This window comes from Coregonus clupeaformis, chromosome 12, assembly GCF_020615455.1.
Source record: "Coregonus clupeaformis isolate EN_2021a chromosome 12, ASM2061545v1, whole genome shotgun sequence".
Classification (NCBI taxonomy): Eukaryota; Metazoa; Chordata; class Actinopteri; order Salmoniformes; family Salmonidae; genus Coregonus; species Coregonus clupeaformis.
Genome location: NC_059203.1, coordinates 38709856 through 38724669, shown reverse-complemented (window position 1 = coordinate 38724669; position 14814 = coordinate 38709856). Strand labels below are relative to the sequence as shown.

General features: G+C 43.6%; 1 protein-coding gene across 1 annotated transcript in view; it reads right to left on the bottom strand.

The window, feature by feature from the left end:
* The window catches only part of LOC121577613 (limb region 1 homolog-like protein), a 37571-nt gene extending 27729 nt beyond the window's left edge, over positions 1-9842 (bottom strand). Inside the window, exon 1 of the mRNA XM_041891350.2 lies at positions 9633-9842. Within this exon, the coding sequence (XP_041747284.2) occupies positions 9633-9698 (66 nt within the window). The 5' untranslated portion in view covers positions 9699-9842. The remainder of the gene's footprint in view (positions 1-9632) is intronic.
* Positions 9843-14814: the final 4972 nt, after the last annotated feature.

Sequence of the window (14814 nt, the reverse complement as noted above, 5' to 3'; positions counted from 1 at the left end):
ATGTGCTGAAGGATTTATCCAGTATTTCCTTCCATCAGTGGGATGGGCACTGACGTCATAAAGACAGAACAAAAGATGTAGGACAAGCACAAAATAAGTGGTTACTTTATATGCCCATCATATAAAATATAAGTGGAAGAATGGGATTACTAGTAACTATGGACGGTACTTGTTAAGACTAAACAGCCTTTAAAATGGCAGATGTAGGCCATGAAAACAGAACAGCACCACCACTACCAATACTTAATTAAAAGTCTGCACACTCTGTCCAGCCTAATGCAGTAAGGACACACGTGCATGTGAATAGAAACACAATTGCCCACATAGATCTGCATACACTGAACTGCATAAAAAGAAGAAGAAACTACACTTTGAAACAAAGATAAATGACATAAAGAATGATAGTAAAAAGCTTTGGAGCACCTTAAATGAAATGTTGGTTCATTGAATCCGATGGCTCATTCATCACAAAACCAACTGATATTGCCAACTACTTTAATGATTTTTTCGTTGGCAAGATTAGCAAACTTAGGCATGACATGCCAGCAACAATCCAAGTATATCTGACCAAATTATGAAACACAAGCATTGTAATTTTGAATTCCGTAAAGTGAGTGTGGAAGAGGTGAAAAAAAGTATTGTTGTCTATCAACAATGACAAGCCACCGGGGTCTGACAACTTGGATGGAAAATTACTGAGGATAATAGCAGACGATATTGCCACTCCTATTTGCCATATTTTCAATTTAAGCCTACTAGAATGTGTGTGCCCCCAGGGTTGGAAGGAAGCAAAAGTAATTCCGCTACCTAAAAATAGTAAAGCCCCCTTTCCTGGCTCAAATAGCCGACCAATTAGCCTGTTACCAACCCTTAGTAAACTATTGGAAAAAATTGTGACCAGATACAATGCTATTTTACAGTAAACAAATTGACAACAAACTTTCATCATGCTTATAGAGAAGGACATTCAACAAGCACAGCACTTACACAAATGACTGATGATTGGCTGAGAGAAATTGATGATAAAAAGATTGTGGGGGCTGTTTTGTTAGACTTCTGTGCGGCTTTTGACATTATCGATCATAGTCTGCTGCTGGAAAAACGTATGTGTTATGGCTTTACTCCACCTGCTATATTGTGGATACAGGGTTACCTGTCTAACAGAACACAGGGTGTTCTATAATGGAAGCCTCTCCAACATAATCCAGGTAGAATCAGGAATTCCCCAGGGCAGCTGTCTAGGACCATTACTTTATTCAATCTTTACTAATGACATGCCACTGGCTTTGAGAAAAGCCAGAGTGTCTATGTATGCGGATGACTCAACACTATACATGTCAGCTACTACAGCGACTGAAACGACTGCAACACTTAATAAAGAGTTGCAGTTAGTTTCAGAGTGGGTGGTAAGGAATAAGTTAGTCCTAATTACTTCTAAACCTAAAAGCATTGTATTTGGGACAAATCAATCACTAAACCCTAAACCTCAACTAAATCTTGTAATAAATAATGTGGAAATTGAGCAAGTTGAGGTGACTAAACTGCTTGGAGTAACCCTGGATTGTAAACTGTCATGGTCAAAACATATTGATACAACAGTAGCTAAGATGGGGAGAAGTATGTCCATAATAAAGCGCTGCTCTACCTTACATTTTACATTTACATTTTAGTCATTTAGCAGACGCTCTTATCCAGAGCGACTTACAGTTAGTGCATACATAATTTTTTTTCATACCCCCTGTGGGAATCGAACCCACAACTCTATCAACTGAGCTACATCCCTGCCGGCCATTCCCTCCCCTACCCTGGACGACGCTGGGCCAATTGCACGCCGCCCCATGGGTCTCCCGGTCGCGGCCGGTTACGACAGAGCCTGGATTCGAACCAGGATCTCTAGTGGCACAGCTAGCACTGCGATGCAGTGCCTTAGACCACTGCGCCACTCGGGAGACCTTCTTAACAGACTATCAACAAGGCAGGTCCTACAGGCCCTAGTTTTGTCACACCTGGACTACTGTTCAGTCGTGTGGTCACGTGCCACAAAAAAAGGAAAATTGCAATGGCTCAGAACAGGGCAGCACGGCTGGCCCTTGGATGTACACAGAGAGCTAATATTAATAATATGCATGTCGATCTCTCCTGGCTCAAAGTTGAGGAGAGATTGACTTCATCACTACTTGCGTTTATGAGAGGTGTTGACATGTTGGGTGCACCGAGCTGTCTGTTTGAGCTACTGGCGCACAGCTCGGTCACCCATGCATACCCCACAAGACATAATACCAGAGGTCTCTTCACAGTCCCCAAGTCCAGAACAGACTATGGGAGGTGCACAGTACTACATAGAGCCATGACTACATGGAACCCTATTCCACATCAAGTAACTGATGCAAGTAGTAAAATTTGATTTAAAAAAACAGATAAAAAAACACCTTATGGAAGAGCGGGGACTGTGAAGCAACACAAACATAGGTGCAGACACATGCATACACACGATAACATACGCACTATACACACACGTACACATGGATTTTTGTACTGTAGATATGTGGTAGTGGTGTAGTAGGGGCCTGAGGGCACACAGTGTGTTGTGAAATCTGTGAATGTATTGTAATGTTTTTAAAATTGTATGAACTGCCTTAATTTTGCTGGACCCCAGGAAGTGTAGCTGCTGCCCATAATAAATACAAATACAAAATAGAAATACACACACAAACACACACAAACAAGAAACACTAATTCACAGGAATGGGAGTTAGAGAGGTAGAGAAAGAGGAAGGGAGTCTGGAATGACTCAACGTCGCCTGTATCAGTGAGTCAGACAGGCAGAAGAGAGATGGAGATCTACTGTGCTAAGTAGGGTCATAGGTCACTTCCCTGTGATGCTGTAGTGATAGAGCCATCATGCCAAGATCACAGGTTGATGACTACATACAGTGAGGGAAAAAAGTATTTCATCCCCTGCTGATTTTGTACGTTTTCCCACTGACAAAGAAATGATCAGTCTATAATTTTAATGGTAGGTTTATTTGAAAAGTGAGAGACAGAATAACAACAAAAAAATCCAGAAAAACACATGTCAAAAATGTTATAAATTGATTTGCATTTTAATGAGGGAAATAAGTATTTGACCCCCTCTCAATCAGAAAGATTTCTGGCTCCCAGGTGTATTTTATACAGGTAACAAGCTGAGATTAGGAGCACACTCTTAAAGGGAGTGCTCCTAATCTCAGCTTGTTACCTGTATAAAAGACATCTGTCCACAGAAGCAATCAATCAATCAGATTCCAAACTCTCCACCATGGCCAAGACCAAAGACCTCTCCAAGGATGTCAGGGACAAGATTGTAGACCTACACAAGGCCGGAATGGGCTACAAGACCATCGCCAAGCAGCTTGGTGAGAAGGTGACAACAGTTGGTGCGATTATTCGCAAATGGAAGAAACACAAAATAACTGTCATTCTCCCTCGGCCTGGGGCTCCATGCAAGATCTCACCTCGTGGAGTTGCAATGATCATGAGAACGTTGAGGAATCAGCCCAGAATTACACGGGAGGATCTTGTCAATGATCTCAAGGCAGCTGGGACCATAGTCACCAAGAAAACAATTGGTAACACACTACGCCGTGAAGGACTGAAATCCTGCAGCGCCCGCAAGGTCCCCCTGCTCAAGAAAGCACATATACAGGCCCGTCTGAAGTTTGCCAATGAACATCTGAATGATTCAGAGGAGAACTGGGTGAAAGTGTTGTGGTCAGATGAGACCAAAATGGAGCTATTTGGCATCAACTCAACTCGCCGTGTTTGGAGGAGGAGGAATGTTGCCTATGACCCCAAGAACACCATCCCCACCGTCAAACATGGAGGTGGAAACATTATGCTTTGGGGGTGTTTTTCTGCTAAGGGGACAGGACAACTTCACTGCATCAAAGGGACGATGGACGGGGCCATGTACCGTCAAATCTTGGGTGAGAACCTCCTTCCCTCAGCCAGGGCATTGAAAATGGGTATTCCAGCATGACAATGACCCAAAACACACGGTCAAGGCAACAAAGGAGTGGCTCAAGAAGAAGCACATTAAGGTCATGGAGTGGCCTAGCCAGTCTCCAGACCTTAATCCCATAGAAAATCTTTGGAGGGAGCTGAAGGTTTGAGTTGCCAAACGTCAGCCTCGAAACCTTAATGACTTGGAGAAGATCTGCAAAGAGGAGTGGGACAAAATCCCTCCTGAGATGTGTGCAAACCTGGTGGCCAACTACAAGAAACGTCTGACCTCTGTGATTGCCAACAAGGGTTTTGCCACCAAGTACTAAGTAATGTTTTGCAGAGGGGTCAAATACTTACTTCCCTTATTAAAATGCAAATCAATTTATACAATTTTTGACATGCTTCTTTCTGGATTGTTTTGTTGTTATTCTGTCTCTCACTGTTCAAATAAACCTACCATTAAAATTATAGACTGATCATGTCTTTGTCAGTGGGCAAACGTACAAAATCAGCAGGGGATCATATACTTTTTTCCCTCACTGTATAACATTGAATGCGGTTCATATACCAAACACTGGCATTCACACTACAGTTCATGCTACACCAAAACACTAGAAAAATTGCAACAGGTGTGACATCCCATAACTGTGTGTTGTACACACATACCAGCAGTGGCGACCTGTCATTCAGGGCAGGTGACCTGTTTTGAGCCCCACATTTTTAGCTAAAAATAAATAAATAAATACAATGGTTTGCATGTTATTTGGGCATTAATACGTGTCACATATCAGTTTGCAAACAATGTAAAAAATAAAAAAATAATCATGGAGTTAATAAAGCCGCATACGGTCTCTTTTTTGCTTTCTTGAGTAAGGCAGCTCCAAAATACAGGTGTTTCAGCCTAGCTCAGTGCTTTCTGTGATGGTGGGGCAGCCAGCGGAAAATACGGAGCATAGGGGTTGGTAATGTTCTCTAGTTGGCCCGTGATTGGCTCAGCGTTCTGTCACTCATGTGGACACTACGTCACTGCCAAATCTAAGGGTAGAGCTCGAAAATTCAAACCCCTTGGGTGCTGCCATAGAGTTACATTAGAAGTGCCCATCCAAGAAGGCTCAAGGTCATTGGCCACAGATACAATGACGCCAAATCACGTTATATCTACAGTAACTTTGATTGGACTGATCATGTCAACATCATACTTTCAAAATCTTAGCAAGCGGTCATCATCATGAATCAAGTCGACAATCTACTGGCAAATCCTTTTTAATCCTTGTCATATGAAGAGAAATAATGAAGAGAAATTATAGATAAAACGTATCGGCTCATCGGCCATTGGACATAAACATTAAACAAGTTGGAAATCGCAAATTCAAAAATGAGTGGTTTGGAAGGAATCAGTGGCTAACTGCAAGCATTGCAAAGCAATCACTAGCCTGCTATTCAGTGGAGTGGCTGTGTGGTCCCAAGTCTGGGTTTAAGGGTCTCTTTCCCAAGTTTAAAATGATAAACATTCAACATTTTTCAGAGTTCCCAGTTGTCTTGAAAGCACCATAAATCCAGAGAATGCCAGACTTTGATGACACATTTTTATGACAAATTTTTGATGACAAAATTTGCCCACAAGAAGGATCGCCGCGCCACCTTCCTGTTCAAGTGAGCACAGCACAACAAGGTGAGTTCAAAAATGTATTGCATGTTGCTGCATAAATGATTTAATATGCCAGGGAAATATGTATACTGTAGCTAAGAAAGTAATACTACGTGTATGTTGTGTAGTAAGCTGTTAGTATCCCATGTGCCTCACACTAATAATTTGATCTATTTTCCCCTCTTAATTTCGCCTACTGTTCTGACTTGGTGGTGCACATGTAGCCAATAACCTGTTTTAGAGAAATGTAATCATCGAATATTGTCAGAGCTTTCATTTTCTGCTTATATGCCCCCTTTATTTATCCTACGGTTCTGAATTCCCATGTTCTGAATTCTGTCACTGTACATTTCAAAAGTGCTGAACAAATAGTTATATTGACTACGTCCGTCCTAGCTCGCTCATTAATGTCTTAATCGAAATTACGGATTGCCTCTCATTCGCTTGTCGTCCCCTTATGCCATAGTTTGTACATCTCAATTGTCAGTAGAAACCACATTTGTTTAAGCAAGTCAGCCATATCAGCTATGTTTTTTTTAAAGGCAGTAAATGAGTCTAAATGAACTGTTTCGCTTAGACAAGGCTCCGCTGATAGCCAGGTGTAACAGTGGTAAGGTGTTGGGACTCGTCATTCATAGAGGAGGACCAAGGCGCAGCGTTGAATGCGAACATTTTATTTATTAGAATGATCACACGATCAAAACAACAAAACGAAACGTGACGTCCCTGGTTACATAAACAAACCAACACGGAACAAGAAACCACAAATAATGAATGCCTAACGGCTACCTAAGTATGACTCCCAATCAGAGACAACGAGCTACAGCCGTCTCTGATTGGGAGCCACCCTGGCCAACATAGATATACAACAACTAGAACATAAACAAATGAAAACTCACACCCTGGCTCAACATACTAGAGTCCCCGGAGCCAGGGCGTGACAGTACCCCCTAAAGGCGCGGACTCCGACCGCGCCAACCAATACAACAGGGGAGGGACCGGGTGGGCACTCCGCCTCGGCGGCGGATCCGGCTCGGACATGACCCCACTCCTTCTCTAACCCCCAAAGTACCCCTGGTCCGGTCTGGCCCTGCTGACCAGAGCTGAACTGAACACTGGTGGAGCGGATTGCTCTAGCTCCGGCGTGACGCAGCACCTGACCGGTGCCGGACCCGCCACCGGTGGAACAGGCACGGGCCGTGCCGGACTGACGACGCACACCACTGGCTTGGTGTGGGGAGCAGGAGCGGGCCGAGCCGGGCTGACGCAAACGCACCACTGACTTGGTGCGGGGAGCAGGAGCGGTCCGACCGGGCTGACGAGCGCACCACTGACTTGGTGCGGGGAGCAGGAACGGGCGTGCCGGGCTGACGACGCGCACCACTGACTTGGTGCGGGGAGCAGGAACGGGCCGGACAGGGCTGACGAAACGCACCACTGACTTGGTGCAGGGAGCAGGAATGGGCCGGACTGGGCTGGCGACGCGCACCACAGACTTGGTGCGGAGAGCAGGAACGGGCCGGACAGGGCTGACGCAAACGCACCACAGACTTGGTGCGGGAGCAGGAATGGGCCGGACTGGGCTGGCGACGCGCACCACAGACTTGGTGCGGAGAGCAGGAACGGGCCGGACAGGGCTGACGAAACGCACCACAGACTTGGTGCGGGGAGCAGGAATGGGCAGGACTGGGCTGGCGACGCGCACCACAGACTTGGTGCGGAGAGCAGGAACGGGCCGGACAGGGCTGACGAAACGCACCACTGACTTGGTGCGGGGAGCAGGAATGGGCCGGGCCGAGCTGGCGATGCGCACCGTAGACTTGGTGCGAGTGGCAGGAACAGGCCGGACCGTACTGGGAACACACACCACTGGCCCTACGTGGGGATCAGGAACAGGCCGGACCGGACTGGCAACACACGCCAGTACCTCTCGCCGTGCCTCTACATCTTCCACCCCCTCTTCGACCAGTGGCCCCCGTAACCTGGCGGCCTCCTCTGCCAATCCGCTGGGCCGCTCTGCTGCGGTCTCCTGCTGGCCCGTCGTCCACGGCGTTAGCCCCCCCCTAAAAAATTTCTGGCCGTCTCCCCTACCCGTGGACCAGGTCTCCATGTCCCTCGCCAGCCTTTCGCCCTTCTGCCACAATGTCAAGCCCTTCTCTTCCTCACTCGGCTTGACCCAGTCGAGGAGGCGAAGGAGATCTGTTAGGGATCTCCCTGGCGATGGCTCCTGGACACGCTGCTTGGTCACATCTTGGTGGTTTCTTCTGTCACGATCGTCATTCATAGAGGAGGACCAAGGCGCAGCGTTGAATGCGAACATTTTATTTATTAGAATGATCACACGATCAAAACGAAACGTGACGTCCCTGGTTACATAAACAAACCAACACGGAACAAGAAACCACAAATAATGAATGCCTAACGGCTACCTAAGTATGACTCCCAATCAGAGACAACGAGCTACAGCCGTCTCTGATTGGGAGCCACCCTGGCCAACATAGATATACAACAACTAGAACATAAACAAATGAAAACTCACACCCTGGCTCAACATACTAGAGTCCCCGGAGCCAGGGCGTGACAGGACTGTTGTTGGCAGTGGTGTAAAGTACTTAAGTAAAAATACTTTAAAGTACTACTTAAGTAGTTTTTTGGGGTCTCTGTACTTTACTTTACTATTTATATTTTTGACAACTTTTACTTTTACTTCACTACATTCCTAAAGAAAATAATGTACTTTTTACTCCATACATTTTCCCTGACAACCAAAAGTACTCATTACATTTTGAATGATTAGCAGGACAGTAAAATGGTCAAATTCACACACTTATCAAGAGAACACGAGGTCATCCCTACCACCTCTGGCCTGGCGGACTCACTAAACACAAATGCATCTCTTGTAAATAATGTGTTGGAGTGTGTCCCTGGCTATCCGTAAATTTTTAAAACAAGAAAATGGTGCAGTCTGCTTTACTTAATATACTTAATTTACTTGTACTTTTGATACTTAAGTATATTTAAAACCAAATACTTTTAGACTTTTACTCAAGCAGTATTTTACTGACTGACTTTCACTTTTACTTGAGTAACTTTCTTTTCTACCCTTCCTATTAAGGTATCTATACTTTTACTAAAGTATGACAATTGGGTACATTTTCCACCACTGGCTGTTGGGACTATATAGGCCCTAACAGTTTGTGGGCACCGTTTGTCACCGTTATAGTGCAATTAATGTATTGTTTAGTGTTGTGTTGTGTTGTGTTGTGTAGTGGCTTTGCAGGCATGTATCCCCCAAAAAAGTATTTTGTTTGCCCCACCAAGATTTACATGCTAAAATCGCCGCTGTATACCAGTGCAACAATATGCATTGTGACTCCGTTTTTAGAGCTGGAAGTTAGGCTCAATTGAAGTAAGGCTACATTGTACATTTCCATGATGCTGAGATGTTGATGAATGTTTCAACACCTGGATAGACTAGTCCACAGAGAATGGGGTTATAAATGACATATAATATGATTATTACTATTAAGAATTTAGCACACGAATGCAATATCTATCCTGAATTACTTGGTGAACTAATTGTCTCATGTTTTTTATTACATTGTAGACACTTGTATGATAAAACTGCATGCTGCTACAAAATCCACAGTAGAGGTCTATTAGAATAGCAGCAACATGACCTCACGTTTTCCCACAAATAGGATTAGGCATTTTTCTTTACCAACAAACACACAAGGGATTAATGAAATTGAAGGTACAGTAGTAAAGGAACGGCAAAAGTGCTATTGACAAATATGATACACATACACAAATTCTAACAGCAAGTTCCCTGGAATAGCCTGCAGCCACACATATTCTGCCTTATAAATGTTATGAGATATAAACAATTGCATTTGCAGCTGGCTGGTGATGACAGCAGTGCAGTGAGAGCGCTCCAATCAACAGGCAAGCTCTTTCAGTTTCACCGCAATCAACGGGTAGCCCTACAGCGTGTACTTACTATTGTCTCTCTGACTCGGTCGTGGAAAAGCTGTTCCCGGACCGACACGTCTTCTGGAGCGTCCATGCTCCGACAACCATATCGCGGATTGAGCGCCCTTTACGTGGCTCAAATTGATATTTTTCTGGTCCTTGTTGCTGCTTCGTCAGATCAGCACAGCAGCGTAGCTTGTCCTCGTTCCTAGGCTGGCTGATGCTATGCCAATGAGTCGTGTCGCTGCCGCTCAGCTCTTGTGGGAACAGTGCCGCTGCGCAACGCGGCGAGGGGGTGCAGTTGACGCGGTGCGGTGTCAAAAAATGTGCAGGTACAGAAGACATTTCATTTTTGCTTCAACATTGTTTCTTCGATGAAGATTCTTCAAGCAACCTGATCATGTTCCTAATATCTTACCAGATATTTTCACATTTTATGTAGTCTCTTCATTGAAATTCTGTATGGTGACATGAATAATAAGCCTACAGAGCTGCCAACTCTCACGCATTCACCGTGAGACACACGCAGTTGACTCTGATAACACGCGCTCACGCTATACCTCTTATATCTCATGCTTTTTTGTGTGTGTTGTCAAAGTCGCGTCAATTCAAATCTGGTATTAGGAACAAAAGAGGTCAACACGACTTCTAAGATATACTAGTTATTTTAATTAATGCAAAAACCTTCAATGGTAAATATGATGTTTCGTATATACGGGCTCTCTGAAATACCTCACAGGGCCCTCCAGAGAACTAACATTGTTTCAGAAACAATACCCAAATACTCTGACAGAGAAAGTTTCCCACTTCTCTGCTGGCCAATTAGAGTAAAGACTTGAGCGTGGTTTAAACTTTCTCAGCCAATCCGTTGGTTCAGGGGTTGGTCTCATCTCCTCGGCGCCATTTGTTGCACACTTCAGCCAGGCACAAGATTATCATAACAACCTATCATAGTGAGAAGAGCCAGCTCCCTTAGACATCATTCCTACGTCCAAGGAAGGCTCACAGATCACAAAGAACCAGTATAGTCTAGCATTTGAAGACACATCCTTATCTCATTTTACCCCCTAAAACAGCTCTTCGCATCAATCACAGCCTTGCCAGGTGTCACAGCCTACATTAGCCCAGTCAAGAATGCATTCTTTCTAAGTTAGTCATCCCATCAATTTAGGAGAATGATAAATCCCCAATAATCCCCCTTTTCACACCTAATAAGGTGTGATTCAAAAAATAAGAAAACACAGATTGTCATTCATTATAATACAATACAAACAAAAAATCACACTTTTATTAATAGGCCATAATGATACAAAAAAATTCAAACCCTCAGTTCATCTACACCCCACTTGCAAATTGTTACCAGTCATCAAAGAACTTCAAACCATCACATAAGGAAAGACAAACATTCACATGATTAACTTGATTAATAAAGCATAAAACACAGGATTAATAGAACACAAAACATAAGACTATTAAAACATAAAACACAAACAGAGAAGTATATTTTGCCCCCCTTTAGACACCCTCTAGTGTCACTCCACCAAGCCTGGTAGGTCATATCCTCCATCCCTAGGTTGGAGTCCAGGATTGGGCCGTATCTCACCATCTGTTGGGATATCACCTTCCCCATCTCCTTTCTCACCAAACCTCAGACACAGGAAATAAGACAACATCCACAAAGAACAAGTATACCCATAGAGGCTATAACTTCACCCAGAATAGTTACAACAATAGTTTTCCATTTACCAAATATGTTATCAAACCAACCGTTTATGGAGCTATCAATACCAGAGTTCTCAGCCAGTTTGTTCGTCAGTGTAGTTACTCCCCTGAAGCTCTTTTGTCACTGACCCGTCCGGTGCTATATTGTTTGAGGATGAAAATACAGCACATAGATCCAAACAGAACACAAACTCCGCCCCGCTCAGCCAAAAGCATATCTAAAGCTATTCTATTCTGCCATGTCATTAAGCTAGTTGCCGCTGTCTGCTCATCTAATCCCTTTATTGCATCACAAGTGTGGTTTATAAATCTTTGCTGGTTATAGTAAATATAATTTATCCAATCTACGTTTTTATTAATTGTTGACCACCAAATAATACTTAATTCAAACTCAGCTGCGATCTGATTCCTAGCTTTGAGTTTTTCTGGAACCTCTCGAGGTACTCCTATCCCATCAAAGGATCCTTTCATCAAAGGATCCCGGGAGGAAGGTCCTACTTTCTACGTGACAACTCACCAGTCTCTGACACGTTTGATTGTTTGCGTATGTAGGTGAGATCACAATCAGTTATCACCACACAACCATCAGATGTCAGCACGGGCCTGATTTTAGTTCCTAAAATCCTCTGGCTGCAACAAAGAGGAGAGATTAGTCATGGTCTCTTTCAGTTGTGATATTCTCTGTGTAGGAGCAGAGCTAAGATGCCCTACTCTGTATCCTATCTTACTAGTCCTAGAAAAACAATTAGAATCCCCTGAGACTTCAAACATAGGCAACCTAGGTCAGAATGACTTTGTTATCGGGGGATACAGATAGTTCAAGTTACTACAAGACTCTTTCACCACATTCCCAGGTGGCTTGCATGGAGGATAAATCTGTTTTTGCGTACTTCAGACTTTCAGACAGTACCTACCCTTCTATGGGTCGCACTGCCATTTCTGGTAATTCCCTACCCTCACAACACCTGTCCCCAAACTGTGCACGGAGACCTACACATCCCCCACGCGCTCGACATGAGCAACTACATTGTCCCAGGATGTACACGGCGACACACATACAGTGATGTCCTCCCCTAAAGTCCCTAATCTTCCCCTTTCCCTACGTCTAGCTGTCTCCTATGCCTTCGTAGACTGTGCTCAGGTATTATTTTATCAACTTGTTTTAGGTTAACTACTACTTTCGGCTGATCAGAAGGGTTTGAGTGTGTTAGGAATATGGCCCCCACAATCAGACAGCTACCTACCGTCAGGAGACCTGTGAATCCCCACCCTCGCCCTGAGAACATGTCAGACGCCAACCCATTGCTTCACCTTCTACCAAACTCACACAGGGATGATCAGACAGGGTAAGGGAATCTTCGTTAAGGAGCCAACCCCCGAGCCCTAATGGTGATCGGATCTTTCCCCTAACTCTGTGTTTGTTCATCAGGTGTAACTGGGTTTACCTTTTTGCAGTGTGTGACATGCACCCAGATGGATCTAATAGGACTTGATAGGGCCCTTCCCAACAGGCCTGCTTCCAGTTTTTCTTCTTTTAGGGACTGGATCCACACCCAGTCTCCTGGTGAGATAGAGTGGGTCACCTTCTCCTTTAGTTCACCTGTGGGGCACAAAACCTCTGACATACGGGTGTGGTTAATAAACTATCTTCACACATACATGTTGAGCTCTCAATTTCTATTGTTGTTTTTTTTTTTTTATCCTATCATTATTATTTAATCCTATCACTATTATTTAATCCTATCACTCCCCCTTTTTGACACATGATTTGCCCATGTGTCAATATTACCACCTTTCTAAACCATTCCTTATGTAATTTATCATCCTATTGCCATGCCTTTCATTTTTGGGATTATCTTTTGCTTCTTTATTGCTCCTCCCACTTCCTTTGTCTTTTATGGCAGCTAAATTCAACTTTCATCCAGTTCAGAATCAATTAGTAATCCAATCAATCAATCTCTTATCTTGTAAAAACACTTATGTTTAGTTCAAACTCTGTTCTACCCAGGCTCTCCCGGGCTTGACCTGAAGACTAATTGTTGGACATGACAAGTCTATTTTTTAGGTCACCTAAGTCTTCTGTCTAGCAACAAAGAATAAAAATATCTATGTTCATGATTAACCCAGTTATATCTAATTGCCCACCAAAAAACTTCATCATCTTTAAATCACTACCAATGTCATATCCCTCGTTACTCTCTACCATTTGGATAACATCCCTGATGTATGTATGCCTCCTTAGAGTTCCAAATGAATTTACCATGGGCTGCCATTGCCTTCCCATAGAAAAGATCACTTAATTTACCCGTATGCAGTACATAATGGAGTATCCAAACTTTACAGCACTTTATCATTACCAAAAAGCTCATCATTTGTTTTTTGTTTTAACGGTTTTGGCGCTTCAAATATAGCAGTTTTCCTGGATGAGTTTAACATTCGCCCCTCCTGTGTTATAGTGTATCCTAGGTAAATGACCTCGCTCTGCCAAGGAAGGTTAACAATTGGATTGTATCCCTCTTACATCCCTCCTGAGTGGGATTAGCCAATAGAATAACATCTACATAAACTAACATTTGCTTCCTTCCCTATGTTCAAACTTTCCCAAATTCTTAGTTATAGCCTGGGCTAAGATTGTAAGACTTTCCGAGTAGCCTTGAGGCATCCTAGCCTAAGTCCATTTCCTTCCCTGAAAAGTAAAGCCAAACCACCCCTGACTATCCGGATGAACTTGGATACTAAAGAAAGCATTAGCTAAATCTATCACTGTAAAATAGGAGTTCTCTGGTTTCAATTGGTTCAGAAATGTATGTGGATCTGGTACACATGGAACTCTGGGAATGATATTTCCATTAAACTAACTGTAAGTCCATGACCATCCTCCAGTCGGTGCTAGGTGTCTCCTTTCTAACAGGAAATACTGGAGAGTTGCAGTTTACCTCATCTCCAGGAATTATCACCCCTCCCTTAAGTAAATGCTCAAATGTAGGTGTTATCCCTTTTATTGCTTCTGGTTTCATAAGGTATTGCTTTTGTTATGGTCTATTATCGGATCGAGGAATCACTTGTACTGGAGCTTCCCCCTTAATTAGTCCTACATCTATTGTCCTTGTGACTATAATTTGAACGGAATTGCTGCTAACTCAGCCTCCTGTTCCTGAGTTAAGAAAATCTCTTCCTGTCATCCGTTAAAACTTATCTCCAGATGGACACTGGGCTGGGTTTTTTGCTCTCCAATTTAACTTTATTCTATATCTCCCAGTGGAGTGGCCATACTGATCCCCATTTGGTGTATTCTGCTAATCAGTAATGTTTTTCCCCTGTTTTATCCATTTACCTAGTGATAACCATTCCTCTGAATGTTCTTTCACTAGGGCAACATGGGGGCTCCACCTTTCTCTGTACAGCCTCTGGCTCTGTGAACCCATTTTAACCCAATTTGAAAAAACAACAATCACAAATAGCCAGGCCTCACTCAATTTGATAGCTCA